Source organism: Leiobunum rupestre, chromosome 2 (assembly GCF_980474605.1).
Source record: "Leiobunum rupestre chromosome 2, qqLeiRupe1.1.hap1, whole genome shotgun sequence".
NCBI lineage: Eukaryota > Metazoa > Arthropoda > Arachnida > Opiliones > Sclerosomatidae > Leiobunum > Leiobunum rupestre.
Genome location: NC_143385.1, coordinates 90,584,006 through 90,604,310, shown reverse-complemented (window position 1 = coordinate 90,604,310; position 20,305 = coordinate 90,584,006). Strand labels below are relative to the sequence as shown.

General features: G+C 36.2%; 1 protein-coding gene and 1 long non-coding RNA gene across 2 annotated transcripts in view; both read right to left on the bottom strand.

The window, feature by feature from the left end:
- LOC149960324 (protein argonaute-2-like) overlaps positions 1 to 14,698 on the bottom strand; it is a 37,383-nt gene extending 22,685 nt beyond the window's left edge. Inside the window, exons 1-5 of the mRNA XM_090166663.1 lie at positions 14,681 to 14,698; positions 13,926 to 13,973; positions 12,940 to 12,981; positions 11,119 to 11,259; positions 10,740 to 10,802 (exon numbers count right to left, since the gene is read on the bottom strand). Coding sequence (XP_090022789.1) covers positions 10,740 to 10,802; positions 11,119 to 11,259; positions 12,940 to 12,981; positions 13,926 to 13,941 — 262 coding nt within the window. The 5' untranslated portion in view covers positions 13,942 to 13,973; positions 14,681 to 14,698. The remainder of the gene's footprint in view (positions 1 to 10,739; positions 10,803 to 11,118; positions 11,260 to 12,939; positions 12,982 to 13,925; positions 13,974 to 14,680) is intronic.
- A 4,632-nt stretch (positions 14,699 to 19,330) lies between these two features.
- LOC149960323 (uncharacterized) lies at positions 19,331 to 20,054 on the bottom strand. Its single transcript, XR_016478432.1, has 3 exons — positions 19,939 to 20,054; positions 19,552 to 19,732; positions 19,331 to 19,490 (listed from the first exon to the last, which is right to left on the bottom strand). It is a non-coding gene; the product is annotated as an uncharacterized LOC149960323 (long non-coding RNA).
- Positions 20,055 to 20,305: the final 251 nt, after the last annotated feature.

Here is a 20,305-nt window from a genome sequence, read left to right as displayed (position 1 = left end):
TGGTTGCTCTTCAATTGTATTTGGTATCATCTTTATTGGTCCGGTCATTATATTTTTAGGTGAGAAGTCTAATTGACTTATGTCAATATCCAAATTGTTGTTACTACAGTAATCAGCTGCTTCTTTTCGGCTTCTGATTCTATGTCCATCATGGAAATAGTATACATCCGAACGATTTCCGATGGATCTAGCAACAATATCACGTTGAAATATGGGAGTACGCTCATTTTCCCTATCTATTATGATCGGAATCTTTTCTCCTTTTCCTGTGGTACTTGGCTGAAGATCGTCCACTTGATTCCTAGTGGCAATTAGTTCCGTAATTTTCTCTTTGTGTGTTTCCGTTTCCTTCCTTGGAACAATTTTACTATCTTCATCCATCGCGTCTTGGAAGTGAAAGCCTATATCATTTTCTTCTGTAGCTCGTTGTGGCTTGTAGACTTTCATCTCGTTCACTGTAACTTGGTCACTTTCAATTATTCTGTTGGTAGTCGGATTCCATATGCGATAGCCTCTAGTGTGTATCGCATATCCGACAAGAACTCCAACTTCTGCAGTATCAGAGAACTTATCATTGCGCTCTCCTTTCGGTATGAATCGGTGAACCATGCTCCCAATCTTCCTAATATACGATACATTTGGTGTGGTTCCTTTCTTCAATTCATAAGGTGTTTTCCAGTGCAAAATTCGTTGAGGGAATCGGTTTCGCAGATACACATAAGTGTAAAGAAGTTCTACCCAAAAACCTGGAGGTAGATTCGCTTGCTTTCGCATAACTCGTATAGCTTGAAGTGCAGATTGGTTAAAACGTTCTGCCACCCCATTTTGATGTGGTGTGTAAGTATTGGTTCGCAAATGCCTAATACCCAATTCTTGCAGGTATCCAGACATCTTCCTTGAGCAAAATTCTAGTCCGTTATCGGTTTTTATTGCTTTTATTTTCAACCTGGTTTCTCTCTCCATTCTAGCGATGTACTCTTTTATTTTTTGAAAGGCCTGCCATTTGTTGGACAATGGAAACACAGCAGTCCATCTCCAATGATCTTCGATGATCGCCAAATAATAGACATAGCCTGACTGTGATGGGTATTTCGTAGGACCCCAAATATCTGCATGAACCAATTCCATCGGACCATTTGTTAAACGGTTATCGAATGATTTTCGAGTCGGTCTCCGCATTTTTGTCTCTTTACAATCTTCACAATACAAATTTTTCCGAATTAATTCAGGCATTCCCCTCACAGCTCCTGATTTAGACATAACCGCAATAGTCTGGATGTTGAAATGGCCAAATCTCCTGTGCCAAAGTTCAATGTCCCCATCATTTGACTTCTCAGTTGAGCATGCAATTGGTGGTTCAGTAAGAGGTTTATCCATTGAGATGCCATCTGGCAATTCTGCTAACAAATTGTAAAGTCCATTTGTACCATTAAATTTCATGACTTCGGCATTGTGTTTGTCGAAAACATCAATCATCCTATTTCCACCCCTCCAAGAATATCCATTAGAGTCAACTTGAAAACCGGAAATCAAATTTCTCCGACCGTCTGGAGCAAATCCAACATTCTGCAATTTTATGTATCGTTTAAGACCGTTAACGACAAGTAACAATACTACAGTTCCTATTCCTACAATCTGGAAATGTCCTTGATAGGAATTCATTATTACTGGTTTCACCTCACGAAGTTCTTGAAACCATCGTCTGTCTTTGCATAAATGAGCACCGCTCGCGCTGTCCCAAGTCCATTGGTTCCATGGAATTTCATTTGTACCCCTTGGTGATCCAGAGACTGTCATGACATCATATGTTTGGTTAAAACCATTATTATTTTGTCGGAAACCCCGATATCGATTCTGGTATCCGCGACTTGTCCCCCGATGTCGAAATCTGCTTTCTGCGATTGGAGGACGTTGTGGGCAATTCCGTATAAAATGTCCTGGCTGTGCGCATCGATGACATACAGGAGTAGACTTATTTCCAGAAAAATTTGTTGTTGGAACTCTTAGTTTGCCAAAATCCTGGTTTTTCGTCACTGTCATTACTTCATCTTCTTTCTTGGAATGATTACCCATTCGCATTCGACCAGCTTCACTAATCAATGCCAGTTTAACTCTTGTAGTTGTGAAATCCTTGTCATCCCACGCGTACATCATCTTTACTATTACTTCATAATCCATCGGTAACTCGTGAATCAGCTGATAAGCTATTTCGTCATCCGGTACTATTCTGCCTGCGTCTTTCAGTTGTGCTGCTGCGCCTTCAACTCTTCCAATGAATGTTTCCATTTTTTCATTATCCCGCATCTTCATCGTAACAAAATTTTTCCGTAAAACTGAAATCCTTGCTTTTGATTTGGGTTGGTACATTGATTCCAAGTATTTCCAGGATTCTAGAGGTGTATCTTTGCCCGCGCTTCGTAGTAAATCTCTTATCTCTCGTTTAATACCATAATAAAGATATCCCATGGTTTTAGCCTTCTGTATATTGAATTCCTTTAATTCAGCAGGATCTTGGGGTACTTTGGTTTTTTCTTCAATGTGTACAAGTAAAGACTGAGCAGATAACATCATACGCATGTCACATTTCCACTCTTCGTAATTGAGACCATCCAATTGGGAAAATTTGAACATCTCAGGTAATTTGTCCATGGAAATATAATATTCAATTCAATTTTACTTTACTTTGAGAAGACTTTCTTATTTACTATTATTTCCACATGGCTAAGTCTTCATTGTTTATAGCGGCCGCCATCTTGGTTTTCTTCAAAAAAAACGCCCTAAGGCTTAAATTAATTTTCCATTCCTTGAGATGAAATCTTTCTGGATTAGCTAGAAGTGTTGATCTGGGCCCATAACCTTTGTTATGTTTCTTTCTCAGTTGATTAATAGTTGTGTTGTAGGAGCCACATTAAACACACTGCCTTTCAGTTCAACAATTTGGATAACAAGTGTAGATAACTTTATTTAAAAAAAAAGGGCCACTAGGGCGAGTTAGTAGTAACAAATGCTAGGGTGAGACACCTGGCGACGAACTCTAGAATTACAAGAGTAAACAAACATAGGCTCACCAATTATATGTAAATAGATATTATGATTTTGCTACTTATATTTTAACACACTGTGACACGTATTACCATAAAAAAATTCATACCTTTACCACGCTATTTATCATTTTTTATTCCTAAAGTTGCGGAGATGCGATGCAACGTAGATCTATTGATTTTAAAAACAAAATTAAACTAAGATGCGCGCATCCTCGGCAACAAGGGTGTGTTTTGCTTATAAAAGTTTTTCCAGTCGTTTTTTTTTGAAAAACAAAATTTAGGTAGTCGAGAGTATAGTTCAAGGCACGTGTATATCAATTTTCAGAGCTGTATACCAATTTCGAACAATTCGGGTATATTTCGTAACCATGCGCTCTCACTACAATATCAATAATCAAAACATTAGAAAGTAACATTTCTTCAATTACATACAATAATAATTTAAGATAAAAGAGTAAAAAAACACCAAACATCATACCCGTAGCGTTACTATTGTAACTATAGCACTAATATAAACTAATATTTACTAACTTCCTCCGTAAGAGTGAAGAATGGCGAGGTTATGACAAGTCAAAAAAACACTAACTCTTTCTAACACATAATAATTTAACCTAACATTACAAAATACACTTATATTTACAACTTAATAATAATATACCCTAAGAACTACCTAATCAACCTACTCCAACAGCATCATCACTATCAATCTCTCGCAATCCTAGCTAACCTCCCTTATATATATACAGCCACTATGGGCATACAGTCAAAAGGAGTACCAAAGATAATTTAACGACGTCATGAGAGACGTGCTCTAAGTCACGTCTATCTAAATCATGCCGTCCATGACGTCACTAACGTCGCCTTCTAAAGTTTTAGTTAACTAGGCTAGGTTCAATTTAAGCCTATGCCAATAAGTAATAATAAGGAACATTAAAAGCATAATAGATAAATAAGAATGTGTATAAAGAGTAAAGAGATTGTTCTGTTCTCATAGGATATAGGAATGTCAAGCTGTCAATGGTAAGGAACAATAAGAACCTTCCAATTTGCTTAGGCCTAGGCTGATGGAAACTAGGGTGAAACTCCCGGCGGCCAAGGAGAGCTTCAACGTCGCTCTCATACCGGAGCCATGGACTGCCAATGGAAAGATACTTGATCTCCAAAATGCAGGTAATATATTCTATGATTATAACTCTGCTACACCCAGGGCTTGTGCACTGATACGCAAGGGTGGTGGGGAGGTTATTATTATTATTATTATTACCTACCATACGACGATGCTCTCCTCCCCCTCGCAGGGGAGGGCCAGATTGGTCAACTACTGTGAGAGTTCGGGGAGGAAGCTGGTCATCGGTTGTGATGCTAATGCTCACCACGAAATCTGGGGCAGCTCAGACTGCAACCAGCGCGGTAAAGACTTAATGGAATATCTGGTTGGTAACAGACTTCCCATTCTGAATAGGAACAATGTACCAACTTTTGTTACTTCTAACAGAAGTGAGGTCATTGTTCTCACACTCTGTATAGCGAATGTCGCAGATAAAATCAAGAACTGGCATGTGTCTAACGAACCGTCTTTGTCGGATCACAGACACATTTGCTTTAATATTCTAGTCAAACCTGTATGCGCTTGTACCGCTATTCGTAAACCTAGACAGTGGCGTAGCTGATGGTCCACAGAGCCCGCGGTGCGGGGGCCTCGAGCTTTCAGGGGGGGGGGGGCCACTAACCATAAAAAATTTAAAAAGGGGGGCCTCATAGATTTTGGGGGGGGGGGGGCTCTTGAGTTCTCAGCTACGCCGCTGACCCTAGAGGCACAGATTAGTCCAGTTACAGGAAAGACTTAAGCTTCTTCCTTAAGGGTGATAAGCCACAGCTGTCATCGGTGTTGGATTTTGATTTAGCTGTTGATCGCGTTCAACAGTGCATTATCGACTCCTATCACCTTGCTGGAACAACGAGATTGGCAGGCTGTGCAAAGAAATTCGTAGGCTCTTTGATAGGGCAAAGAAGGGGCGTGATTGGGATGCCTATAAACGCACCCTCACCACCTACCACAAGTCTATCCGCGATGCCAAGAAGGCTTTGTGGAGGGACTTATGCGAGAACATAGTGGATGTTCCCAGTACGGCCAAATATATAAAAATTTTGGCATATGATAATACTAAGCATCTTGACTCCATTAAGTTGAAAGATGATAGTTTCTCCAAGTCCTGTAAGGATACTCGGACACATATGTTAGATGTACACTTTCCGGACTCTCAGGTCACCAGCAATGGTGGCACTGGCACGCTCCCTTTGAGGATCAATCGAACCAAAAGATAAGATTGGGCAGTGGCGAATAAGGTTGTCACGCATTCTAGACTTATATCATTCTGGATAGCAAACTAACATGGAAGCCACACCTTGACTATATAGTCAAGAAGGGTAAAATGTAAATGATTTATATTTAGTTAGAGGTGATTTAAAGGTACACTCACGGGCTCAAGGAAAAGTTTTCCTTATAATAAATTTTAAATGTATTTATTAATGTTGGTCCAATGTTACTCTGTGTTGATTTGGATTTGATATGAAAACGTTTTAATAACTTTGTTAATCCCGTGTTTACCGGTTATTTTTCATCCTCTCTTACAAATTGAAAAAAATATCCGACTACGAACCGTCATCAGAAGTATCCGATTCTAGCATAGGATGGTTGCTGTATAGCCGTTCTTAAATTCAGACAACTTTTAAGAAATGGCAGGAAAAAAACTAAATCACGGCACGATCCGCCTACGCAAAACTAGCCAAATTGGGTTAAGTGAACTACAGCGGCCTCATTGAATTTTATATTAATTTTGGTTGCGCCTGATAGACCTTGTCAAGTAGATGCCGAGGGTATTTTTTATTTTGACCGCAAATGATTATTTAATTTTTTTAGGTAATTTTAAAAATTTCTCATTTTTGGGCATATTCATTGTACTTATTTCCGTCGTGTGTTCGCCGACACCACAAGTTTCGGTGTCCTAATAATTTTCACGTGATATTACCCTACTTTATAAAATCAATTACAGTTATTGTTCATTTTCTATGTGTTTTGAGTTTTTGGGCCACAAACACTTTTTTCTGGTTGATATTAAAAGTATATACTTGATGCGTAAGGCTTGGTACTGTCCTCTAGGTCGCTTTTTTAAGTATGGTGTTGGGGAGGCGCCGAGCGTAGCCAGCGCTTGAGCGAAGTTAGTGCGCGGCTCCGCCAGCCGCCAATACGGGGAATTTAGTAACGTCTTTTACGTGTTTAGGAAGCAAACCTGTTCTCATTTTTGTTACTATTTAAGTTGATACGATTTCACTAATTACGATGCCATTAGGTACGATTACAGAAGACCAACCGTCAATGCTCGGTATGGGGCTGGGGCGCGTCAAAAAAGTGGTGTCGACGGATACACGACGGAACTATTTTTTAGAAAAACGTTTCTAATCCCCTAAAATTACTACTTTTTTAAAATTAAGTTAATTAAAAATAATCATTTGCAGCCCAAAAAAGTAGTTTCGTAATCTACGCGTCAAGTGCTACATTCTCCGCCAAAAAAAAATACAAAAAACGGTAATTCCCTAAAATTACTACTTTTTTAAAATTAAGTTTATTAAAAAAATTATCATTTGCAGCCCAAAAAAATTGTTTCGTAATCTACGCGTCAAGTGCTACATTCTCAACAAAAAAAACATTACATGAGGCCGCTGTAGTTCAATTTTGCCGAAACATATATTAAGTTTTCAAAAAAAAGTCCTGGTTAACCACTCCCCTACTAACTCCTGACTGCTACTAACCACTATGTCTTACGTCTTAGGCTGTTCTGACTGCAACCTCTCTGTGACTTCTTTTTATACTAACCCCATACTGGCGCCCTTGGGAGTTAGGTCTATATTTACATAAGGGCCTAGCCATTTCGCTACAACTGCCGTCTCCTGAGGAGAAGCAAGCGTCAGTACAATTAAGCCCATACCAACGACAAGAGCAGTTAACTTTACACCCAGTATCGCTTCTGGTGCTGGAAGCTCTTCGATGGTTGTTGCCTCATAGCTGATGCTGTTCATAGATTTTCTACTACCAAAATCATAAGGTACTAGATTCGCAGAATGTGTTTTTCTATTGCACCTCTTGTTGGAGGTAGATTCTCGCCATGGGAACCACGAGAGGAATAGCTATATTGAGGTGCCATTGAACCAATCCCAATGTTTAATCTTTTTTCGAATTGACCGATTTCAAAATAACGTTTTTGCGCGTGCCGTGACAGTACCTTTACATTCTGAGGTATAGCAGGCTTATTTACCCGCTTTTATACCCTAACACGGCGGCGTATTTAACGCGCCAAATGAATTTTAAGATACACCAATTTTACAATATACTATTTATTATAAGTAAGAGTTAGGTGGTTGGGTCCCAACCTAGCACTTCGACATATCTTAATAGATTATCTACAGTTTATTCCGAAAGTTAGAAATCACCTCCACCAATCGAGCCAACGATTTTAAAATGTTTTCCTCACATTTTAGAAAACGTTTGAAGCATCTTTCTTTGGAACGAACAGCAAATCGACCAGTAATATCCAATCCTGTGAATGCGTTAAATCATAAGATTGCTTCGCTCGTTTATTTCCCAAAGCTTTGTTAAATGAAACTGCGCGTAGACATTTAGTTTTCAGTGAAGATGGTATTTTGTGTTAAGAAAAAAACATAAGTTTTCTTAATATCTTTAAATATTGTTGTTAGTCACTAATAATGTTTGTACTAATCTTATCAGTTATCTAAAGAGTAGTGACCTTTAGCATGGTGGCTTTGTTATCACATGAGCTGATCTTACTATATATATGAGAGTCAACTAATGTAAAAGCAGCAGTCTCTCTCATGCCTTGATGGAGTTAACTTGTATACTAGCAATTATGTAAATATTCAATAGTTTAGACCAGTTTTAATAAATAGTTATCATATGATGTGGTCTTCTTTGTCATGTTTCTGCGCTAACATTTTGCTCTTTCTGGAAATGAAGAATGTCTGACTTGGGAATCTCGGATAAAAGTATTCAAGCAGAAGAACATCAGCCTCTTAAATTGCAATATATGATTAACGAGGGACCCTACTCTATGGTCCCTATGTTTCAATGCAGTGGACACCACAAACAAATTCATTACAAAACTGACGAGGAGTGTACCCGAGGTGTTAATCACGGATTTTGATGAAACTAGGGGGATATGTAGAACATATGTTAACATGAAAATTCACCAAGGGAAAAGTTATGCTGGGCCTCATGCAGTTAAGCCAACGCAACCAAAATCGTTTTTGGCCTCTCTAATTTTCAAAAATTCAGAAACAAACTCACCAATTGGTTAATTTGGCTCATGTTTGGGTAAATTTTATCAAGTTTAGGTAAATTTTAGCCATATTCTAGTAAAATTGAGAACATTTCCACATTTTGCATAAATTGGGAAAATTTAAATTGCTGGAAATCCACCAAAATTGTGTAAATTAAGCTAACAAAAATGGGTAAAACCTTAAACAATTGGGTAAAACCAAAAATTTACAACAATTTATAATTTTATATTTTCCCAATTTATGCAAAATATGGGTTTTCTCAATTTTACCCAAAATTTTGTTTGCATTCACCAATTGGTGAATGCAAACTTAATTTTTTTTAAATTTTGAAAAATCTTTAGCCTTTGAAACCGAGAAAATGCCATGCTTTTTCAAATGGAGATTTTTTCGTTTGGAGGGTCCAAAAACGTTTTTGGTTGCCATGGCAAAATGGAGGCCCAGCGTAACTTTTCCCTTGGTCAACATAAGGTCTACATGCCCCCCTAGTTTCATCAAAATCCATGATTAACACCTTGGGTACAACTCCTCCTGTAAAAGCAGAACTGGGGCCTCAAAACTTATTCTCCAGTGAATTTCCAATTTCCATGCCTATTATCATCTTTTCGTAACTATTTTAAGGCAAGCTGCCAAATTGTTAAGTGATTTTCAAGACTTAACTTCCCCTGATAGTCTAAGAGAGCTTCTGATATGTATTCTGAAGTAGCTATATTTTCTAGTTTGTATTTACGTTTGGGTTTGCTAAAGTGAATGTTGCGATACTTATATTTATCAAGTTCTTACGGTGTGGTTTGTAGTTATGATTTTCAGAAAAAGAGATTCCATTTTCTTCTAGAATATGTGGTCTGTACATCATTCATGTTTAAAATCTTGTCTCCTGATGATAGGGCTTGAAATATAGTGTTGATAATAGCTCCATCAGTAGCGATTTGTAGCATTGCATTACCATTCGAAGAATCTTTATCAGCTCTTTCCACTTTTCTCAGAGCTATGACATAACATGGTAGTTGATACTTAATCTATGTCTAGATCTTAATTTGTAATTTTTTTGTCTTCATTGCTATGCATTTCAGTTGTGCGTCAACAGTTGCAGTCGCGACTTCATGAACAATTTCACTGGTTTGGTTTTGACAAAATACGCAACATTATTTATTAATAACTGTATTTCGACATGGTCTTGTTTTAGATTCATTATAGTTTCCTTTTGATATCTGAACCGACAACCAATGTTCTTTGTGCTTTTCTTTGGCTCTTTGGATTTTATTTTTATTCATTAACCATTTATAACATTTTTAATGGTAGCTAACACCCGATCTAACTAAATTTTCTGGTGTATCTTCACCACCCTCCTACGCATTGTAACCCGGCCACCTGAATTAATGGCTTCAAAAGTCGCTTGATGACTTAGGCCTAAGGTGGTGCCTTAGGTATTAGCCTAGCTGATTATTATTATTATTAAATGTTTAGTTCTGTCTTGTAGAATCATTTCTCGAAATTCATAGCGCGCCTTACAGCTATCGATAATTTTAAGAATGGTGTATTTATAAACCTATTTCTATCAGAGTGGTTACATATAAAACACACTTTTGAAGTAAATTTTAGATAATTATCATTTAAAAACAGCCCCAATGACCGCGACTTTGCCAATGAACTACAAATATTTATTCTAACCACAGAATTTGTTTTGGAAATTACCCATGACAAACAAAATTTCCGAGAAAATATTTTCCTCTTAGAGCCTGAGGGTGTACCTTTAATTATCTCTAACTAAATAAATAATTGCTTAAGAAAAATAAATGCGACAGTTATAAATTCCTGATAACCATATGAATGTGACAAAATAATAAATATGAATAACTATAAAATTAAGAGCGCAGTTACATTTAAATGATAATTGTTTGAAGGAGGGGGAAGCTTTATGCCACTGCCACCCTCTTCTGAATAAAATTTTAACTCTATAAAATTAAGTTATTTAATAACATGTCTACTAACACTTCAAAGAGTTTAATTATTATTATTAGATACAAAGAAAAAAGAAAAAGAAAATCACTATCTCCCACCTCCTCTTAAAACGGACCTGAAAATTTTGCAACATTCTTTATATAAACCAATGTACTCTAATTTACCCAAAAAGCAAAAGTTTTGGCTTTTGACACAAAAAGCAAGAACCCAATTTCCAATTATCAAGTTATATCATTTGTTGAGGGTCTCTAAAGACAATTTTGATACCTCAATTCTGAGCTAGAGTCATAAGAGTATCTTAGTCTTATAAAACGGTTTAAACATCGTAATTCTAACATTTGGAACTACAAAGTCCAAAAAAAATTGTATCGCACAAAGTCTTACCAGATGCTTGTGAAGATGAAAGTTGTTCAATGTTACTACCTCTTCCAACACCTCGTCCATGTACTGTAAGTTAATAATAAAAGTAATTAAAAAAGCTACATAAAACATAAACCACACCACTATTTTGTAAAAAGGCTACTCCCTTTCATTGTTTCACCCAGTGGCGTAGCAAGGGGGGGCAGAGGGGCAGATGCCCCTCGAAACGTATGGTCGCACGTACAAATATATATTTTTTTTCCTTTTTTTCATGTGTGACTGTATTTTTTACATGAATTTTACTAGTTTTCATAAACTGCGACGGCAAAATTTCTAAAGAATTGTTTTTGCTCTGGTATTTCGAACCTACTACCAAAAGCCAAAACCCACATAAACCACTTACCATTACTGGGCATTGAAATTCCATGTGCTTGTGAAGATGAAATTTGTTCAACATTTTCACTTCTACCAATATCATGACCACGCCCAAATCCACGACCTCTTCCACCAACTGACAGGTTAGGCTTGACTTCAGCTGATGCATCTGCATATATTAATTATTTGAAAAATATTCAACAAAAGTCAATAATATGAAGTAATAAATTTATCCACATTGGCCAACAGCACAATCAGACCACAAAACCCTACTACAAGCAAGTTAATTGCCTGGTGCAGAGGTTTTGTAATTCCTGTTAATTTTAACAGGATCACAATTTAGCAATTTAGATTCAGTGAGCTGTTTATTTAATATTTGGTGATCCTTGCAATCGCAATCTTGATGAAGAGACGTTTTTAGCGATTCCTTTATACCAAAGAGCTCGATTTTTGACGCAAAAAGCTATCAAGTGGTTATGGTTGGCTTGTGTTTTGACAGTGAAAGCCTGGCTCTTCCGATTCATAATTTTATTACTCTTACGTGTTTTATTAGGTTTTAGGATTTTTATAGTTTTAAGAGTTATTTTGTTAATAAAATTTATTTCTATAATATAGCCACGTAAGGCTGCACATTAGTGTTTTTGAAGAATGAGCTAGAGGTTATCCAAAATATTTTTATGATTATTATTCTTGAATTGCTCAAATTTCTTGGCACTCAACACTGATGAAGGTCTGCTAAACCATACGTTTGCACTAGTTTTACAAAAGTATGCAAAATAATCTTTCCGCAAAATAGGACTTACCGCTAAACCAAAAGTAGCACACCAAATGGTACTGTTTTTAAAATTTAACAGAAGAATTACAAGCAGAAGTTGACTTGGTTTATCCCTCAAATTCAGGAAATTCTCTTACTGACACAATGTAAGCATAATCAATTAACTGCGGCATTGAGTGTCGGTGGTACACAATGGTATATTCGTAAATATTTGGGTACTAGCTTGCAGATGTGTAAGAAAATGCATGGGTGACATAGGGTGATGTAGAACTGTACAAGTATGAAATATAATTATACACATTTTGTATATTTTCAATATTAATATAAATTAAATTTAGTTTTTAAAAATTTTAGTTGAAAAAATCTTATACTCTTCTACTAGTGTTTAGAGATTTTATGCCCAAAAGAAGAGTTCTGTAATTTTTTTTCTAACTGACAAAACGGTTTTACATTTTGATATTTTGTAGTCTGCTTATAACTAGCTTTTACCTGCTAGGAAAATTGTGTTTTTGCTAATATTTTAAGGGTTTTAAAAATTTAATCTGAAAAAATCTTTCAAAATTTGAGGTGCGGGGCAAGTGTGACCACACTAAGATATTATTTTACAGCTACGAAAAAAATGAAGCTTTATTGGGACACCATATTTATCCGCTGTATGCAATTTCATTGCGATTGATCAAGAATTTCACAAGATCACAATTAACAAACCTCCCTATCACACTTGTGCCGCATTTTGGGGGTAAGTGTGATCAGTAACAGAGTTAAATTAAATAATATTTAAATTATATTTGATTGAGTGGTTGTGTAGGATAAAGTGGCCGTATTAATGGTACCAGTTCTTAAGAGGGTGCTATATCTAGTTTAAGAGTAATTTCAAGTAAACGCTCAATAAAAAAAATTTTTGATCCATCGACCCTACCCAAAAAAACCTGAAATTTAGAAAATGCCAGCCTTTCACAATACAGCCAAATAATGTTTATATAGTTATTTTGTTTGCATATTTTATTTGAATACATGCGGGAAATAGTATTAGTGCTCTAACATGCAGTGGAATAACCCATTGCATGTACTTGCCTTGTTGATTTTCACTGGAAGTTTGTGCGGATTGTTTTCGCCCTTAAGAAAATATTGAAAAACAGGTTTTTTTTAATCCTTAAAGTTTTTTAACTCTGCTCCTATTTACGATAATTATACCCTATCAGGGTTGCTACAAAATTTTGAGATTCAAATTCCCTGTTTTCCCTGACCATCTTAAGAGATTTTCCCCGACTTTTTAACACAAAATTTTTATTTTATATTTAACTTAGTTAATAAATTTTAATGAACTTATATTTCAGTAAAAAGGTTATTGCAATATTGAAAAAATAAGCCAAGGTAAATGATAATCATAGAATTTTTCATAGATCTGGTCTAAAAAATAACCTTAAAAAGATACAATTTAATTCCGACTTTTTACAAATTCTAAAAATTCCGACTTTTTAGGTCCATTCTTAAATTCCCTGACTTTTCCCTGACGTGTGGCAACCCTGCCAATTATTTGCAGAACTAAAACTGAAACTGTTTCTTGAGGCTTCTGTAAAACTTAAAACCGAAACTAAATTTACAACTAGCCATTTTAAAGCGGTAGCGCTGTTATATAGCTATTTACTGGCTGATAAAAATCAACTAGTCACAGAGAAAGCATCTAAACTTGTGTTTTTGTTTTAAGCTTTTAACAACAATGTAAGAGAGTCCTGAAAGTGGAAGCCTTTTTAAGTATAGTCACAGAAAATATGTTAATTTTATCATGTTTTAAAATTTAAATTTTCAGTTCTCAAGTTAAGTTTTCTTCTTATACAAAAAATTTGTTTGGTCCTCACGGACTTAAACCTGTGCCAATGCGTTAAGCAGAAACTTGTACTTTTTCAAGTGGTGGCTAACATCTATGGTGAGTTAATAAAAACTGATTTAGTTTAAAATCAGACTCTCCTCTACCACGAAAAAAAATTAATACACCTCAGACAGCATTCCAACATCCTATACCAAAGAATATCACTAAATGAAAAATTAAAAACTATTACCTTTCTTTCTTGTCATTTTAAATAATTCTCGGATGCTCTTTAAATTGGCTGGAAAAAAAATATTATTAGAGCTCAGATGGGTGGGCTGGATAATTGTTATACTTTAAGATTTGAATTTAGGTCTAGTGTCAATTGTTATTTTCTTTTATTTGTCCCTTAACTCAACATAAGTGGTATTTCTTATTTTAAATATAACATTTGAATTATCCCTATTACTACTACTTTTCATTCCTATAGAATATAAACTGTGCCACTATCCCAAATCAAAGAAATTCTAGACGTAAACAATGAATAAACAATGAGAAACTCAATTGTCTAACAGGGGCAAATTCTCATCCAACCAATTTTGAAGGTCAAGAAAACTTTAAAGATTTGTAAATTCAAACATTATGGACCCGGATTCCCATTAATTTTTGCCAAGAAAAGGAATTGCTGTAAAGAAATTTAGTTTAAGAGAAACTTCTACTACGATATAGAGAATTTCCTGATTGCGACGAGTTGTTTATTACCAGCTACTTTTTGCTTCAAATGTGGACTTATCTTAGATTTTGTTCTTTTTTCAAAACATAGGGTTCCATAATAAATTAACCGTTCATTTAATTCTAGTAAAATAGAAACCACCATCGGGCAATATATTACAAATTTCTATAGTTAACTAATGTTGTAACTGAAATATTAAAATTCTACATTGTTGTGGCGAGATGGGTCGATTTTTAGTTAATCAAACCCTGGAACTAAAGAATCACAGTACTTACCACTTAGGCAGGTTACGCCTTAGTGGTGGTACAAAAATTAAAATCGGAGTAGAGTAATATTTGCACAACGATTTTATTATTAAAAAGTAAGGTAATTTACTTATCATCCCTTAATTTTACAAGAAATAACGACATTCTTATTCCAATATAAAAAAATATTTACATTATTCACAAGAGATGCAATACGTACCACACTGTTGCAAACGGCAGAGAAATTAAGACTTAATGTAATCATTTTCTAAACAAATTCATAAGTCATAACACGTCTGCAAAGTTTTAGTTATGGTTTCGTTTTCATTTACTTTTTGATTGGACAAGATCCTTCCAGAAAACAGAGACTATTGTGACTAAACATAGCAGCGGTTCCCAATTATCATTGGTCAGAAATCCTCTGCAAGCGAAGGTATTTTTTTCAAACAAAACACTTTAATATTCATAAAATGACCTAATTGAACATAAACTTAAACTACTGAAACTTAAATTTAACCTAAATTAACCCAAACACTAAGCCTAGCCACAGATTCACGAATTTCACACCCAGCAAAGAAAAAAAAATTGGTATGTCGTAACCAATGAAATTTAGGAACCGTTGCTATGTGTAGTTCCTTCCGTTGAGAGCAGTCTTGGAAATAAGGATTTATTTTTAAACTAGTCCTTAGGATTAGTGACCCCTTTTGTCCACAAAAAGAAACTGGTTCTTAGGCCCAGCGACTCTTATCCTGATTTTTTCCCTACTGGTCCCATTGTAAAATTATTTTTTAAGGAATGTGGAATTTGTCAGCCTCCCGTGCCCCGGCGCTCGCTTTCGAGAAGTTGCGAACCGTGATTCGCGCCGCGTGGTGTTTTACGTCATCATTCATTGTAACTTAATACCACTACTAATGGCTGCTAGTAACTTAGTCTAGACTCTCTAGAGTGACGTTTATTGGGTTAGAAAGAAAAAAGTCGGTATAGAAATTGGAAAAAAGCTGGAATTTTTTAATTGGTCCCCCCAAATTTAAACCATTATTAGCAAAATAAAATGAATAATAGTTCGTATTTCCACAAAATCACGTGACTACCATCTTTTCACCCCCCCCCCCCCCCGGCGGAAGTCGGAAAAAACTGCCTCCATGAAGCTGGCAGGGCTACCGACATCTACTTAAAACGTAAAGTTTTAGTGAAAATTGCGCCGTGGGTTTCAAGATACCAGATATTTTTGCATTATATTGTTTTAAAACAATAATGGATCATGCCTGTAGCTCTAATAATGTTTCTAAACGACAGAAAACTAAAGGTGAGTAATATAATCTTGGGATATCTATTGAAATTCCTTATTTCTCACCCTGCTATGGAGCCCGATTTTTCCGACTTCCGGCGCGAACTCAGTAAAAGCCTCACGAGAAAACGCGCTATCGAGAAACGCCGTTATTTCGAATCTAGGGTACGTAGTTATACTATCTTTGGTTATAGTGAGTGAAGCATTTGCGTACCAGGGTGAGAAATAAGGAATTTTATTAAACTGGACCTGCGGCCCGTAGTGCCTAGGTAGTTTAATTAAAAAACTGGCCACTGGCCACTTACCATTTTCAACCTTCAAAATCAGGCTTTCATAATTTATGGTCAAATTATCTATTCTTGAAAATATGTGCTATAGACCAGAAAAAGCCTACTGAGAGAGAGACTGTTTATATTTCTTTTTGCTGAATTCGCTTCTTCTATACTGTGTGTAGAGTGTAGAGTAGACAGACTCGCAACCACAGTCACCCACCCATACACACAATTGACCCAAGTCCAAGCACATAGCATAGAAGCAAAGACCAAACAATTTTAGGGATAATTATAGTATTTTTTAATGAACTAAAATCTTGAAGGGAAAAAACTTTTAATTAATTAAGTGGTCACCAGGGCCACTAACACCCCAAGCATTTAATTTTTAAACTGGCCCAGCTAATTTTTAAACTGGAGATTGGCCTGTGATAGTGCCTTATTTCTCACACTGTTGCGTACTCTCTTTATATATAAAGCGAGATACACGAAGAAGAAAAAAGAGATTGAACGATGCTACAGCAATTTAAAAATCCCATCAAACCAGCTTACTATTTTCTCGTCGTGTATCCCGCTGTAGTAAAAAATAGATACGTTTCATCCTGACGAATACTTCGCTACCTGGGGGGCGATTCTGTAAAAAATCGAATGGGAATTCGACAGACTTGGAAATAGTGATATTTTTTACGGAGGCCTTGCGGGCCCCCGACCCCCCTTAAGTTTATTTTTATTGAGAGCCACTGGCCCAAGCGGGGGGGGATTAGGGGAAAAAATTTAAAATTAGGTAGGGAAAATAGGAAAATAAAAATTGGTACGTTACTTACATAACATTTATTAACTTTAAAACAAGCAAGTATATTATAATATCACACATAATCATTTGTAACGCTAGATCCCGCTCTCGTATAGGGTAGGAAAACAGAGTTTCAAAAACGGCGTACAAATCAATATGTTCCAGAAATTTCCGTAAAATGTTTAATAAATATTTTTTAATTAAATTGAGAGCCCCGGTGGCCCGCAACCCCCGTTCGAATGATTTATTTTAAGAGCCCACTGATTTTTATTAAGAGCCATTGGCCCCAAGACTCCCGCTAATTCCAAGTCTGGAATTCGATCTCGATACCCTATACCATGTCGAAATCGACTTCGACAATTTGCATTGATTTATGCTTATTCGAAATCTTTACCGAATACCATTCGTCGAGATCTCGAAGTTCGAAATCTAGTTTTCGATCGAAAATTGGATTTCGAATATTTATAGAATCATAGAAATCTCATAGGTAACTAGAATGCTGCCGTGTAACTGGCAAATGGGCCAAACGCCGTGGCAGACGATAGCCAGATCTCAGCCAATCAGAGCTCAAAGAGTGGTTCTGCCAAGAATTTAACGTCACCAGAGAGAATGGCTGAAGGTTCAAGGCGAACTGGCGTCAAGCTCGGCCGTAGGCGGCAGCATTCTAGTTACCTATTAGATTTCTATGTATAGAATAGGCCCCCTGAGAGCAAAGAAAATATAACTACGTACCCTAGATTCGAAATCTCGGCGTTTCTCCATAGCCCGTTTTTATGAGGCTTTTACTGAGTTCGCGCCGGAAGTCGGAAAAATCGGGCTCCATAGCAGGGTGAGAAATAAGGAATTTCAATAGATAACCCAAGATTATATAACTCGCCTTTATTTTTTTTTCGTTTAAAAACATTTTTAGAGCTACAGGCATGATCCATAAATGTTTTAAAACAATATAACGCAAAAATATCTGGTATCTTAAAAATCGCGAGTCAAAAACCACGGCGCAATTTTCACTAAAACTTTACGTTTTAACTAGATGTCGGTAGCCCTGCCAGCTACATTGAGGCCATTTTTTCCGACTTCCACCGGGAACTCAGTAAGAGCAGAGATCCTGGCAGTTATAGAGATGCGAAACTCCCTATACCCTAAGCAAACCAGTTTTTTTCAATTTTTTGCCGATCGCAGCGACGCCTGTACGTGGGGAGTAATCGCAGAGATCCTAGGATTGTTACCGTTGTTTACCATTTTTGCGTCTCTCAGCTTGAAACGGGCGCTTCCTTCCGGCCGAAGGGCGGCGCTGATGCTTGCATTTTTTTGTCAGGTTTTCGGCGGAGTTTCGCATCTCTATAACTGCCAGGATCTCTGGTAAGAGCCTGCGTTTACGGGAAAGTGCTTGATTTCGAATCTAGGGTACGTAGTTCTATTATCTTTGCTGAGAGCAAAAGTCAAGTAAGTCGAGATACGTGACTATTGAAAGAAATTGAAAATAAGAATCCTTGAGTGTTTTTAAATTAAGGTGACTCAGTACAAAATTTTCAATATGTATTTTCACTCTATTTTTTATCAATTTTCATTATTAGATTATCATTGTTACTATTCTAGATTTCGAACTTAAAACTCGTTTTTCTCAAATAGGGGTTTTTAGACTTGCTTGACTCTTGCTCTAAGGTAGCGACTAGTTGTTGTTTAACTGAACTGCTTTGAATAACTGGAATTATTCATACCCAAATATAACATAAACAATTCAAACACTTGTTACTGAAATATTAACGTAAGAACAACCACGGCCCACTGCGCATGCGCTCGCGTTCTCTCGCCCCATAGCGGCCCGCTCAAAGAATTTCAAATCCATGTATTGGCGCGAATCAAAAGTTTAGCGATTAGTGTCATCGTCGTCCGCCGGGAGCGCTTCGTCCCAACCCTAAAAACGCGTCTTTTTACAACCGATTTAACATCATACAACTGAGGAGTACGTGCTGCTAAAAAGTACCTAAATATTCTTAAAGCTAATTTTTTTCATTTTTATTTTGTAATTGAAAGTTATGTTTCCATTTATAACTTAAAAATTAGGTTATAATTCAGTTTTTTTCGAATTGTTCAGCAAGAAAGTTAACCCTAGTTAGTTTTATTTACAACTTTTATCTTGTCTTGTAGCCATTTTTCCATACATATAACCAGAAATACAAGAATTTCTGATATAACTATATAATTTTCATAATCTTCTAAAGAAAATTTAGGTGGAATTTGTTCATTTTTATTATAAACATGTTCTAAGATTTACATTGTTTGAAACCCTTTTATGAATAAGTTCCAACATATATTTATATGGTTTCGAATTTCATTTATCAATAAGTCAATGGATTCACTAGATTATACAAACTATTGAAACGTAATAATACAGTTTACAGGTAATTAGAAATTAAATAATTTTTATTCAACAATTTAGTTACCCTTACTTAACTAGATTAAAATGCTTTTGCGTTCCTTATTGCAAATCTAAAAAAGTGATGAAATTCTGTGAGAAAGATGGCTGAAAATCATATCACATGATAATTACAAAATAAATGACACATCAGCATCAAGTGTAGTATGCAGTTTACACTTTAGTGACACAGATAAAGGTACAGAATTCATCTTTAACAGACAATTGTGGGGCTTGACATTTTCAAAGAACCTGTAAACAATTTGGTTATAAATGCACTGGCGTCTCTAGACCCTTGGGGGTGGGATATACTGACCTGAAACAGTGGCGCCGATCCCAAGGGAACGGCGGGGCCGAAGCCCCCATTGGGAAAAATCAATGGGGGCTCTGCCCCCATTGGTAAAACCGCCGATGTTAAAGGCCATTTACTTTTAAGCAAGAAAGTGTTGCCAGCAGCCTCATTCCAAGTTTATTAGTGAGCTTCGGCCCCCATTGGGAAAAAAAGCGATCGGTGCCACTGACCTGAAATTAAAAATTAGTAGTCCCTCAAAAATGTAAATAATGTTTAGTCATTTTCTTGCCTCTTAAAATCAAGTAACCAAATTCAAACAAATATTAGATTTATTGATTAAACGAATCAAATTTCGAATTGGAATTTACTACTCTCCGCTCCTTGATTTAATTTAACTATCAGACAGAGGTGGTTTAAAATATCCAAAGCAGAAGTTTGTTTGATTATCTCAATTGTTTTGTCCTTCATGGAGGGAGCGATTCCATATTTACGAGAAACTCCTGGAATTTGTAACAATTTGCCGAAGCTTTCTAAATGTCCTCTTTTACAGTGTGATTGCAATGACACTCATGCTTCAACTTCTGCAAAATTTATCTG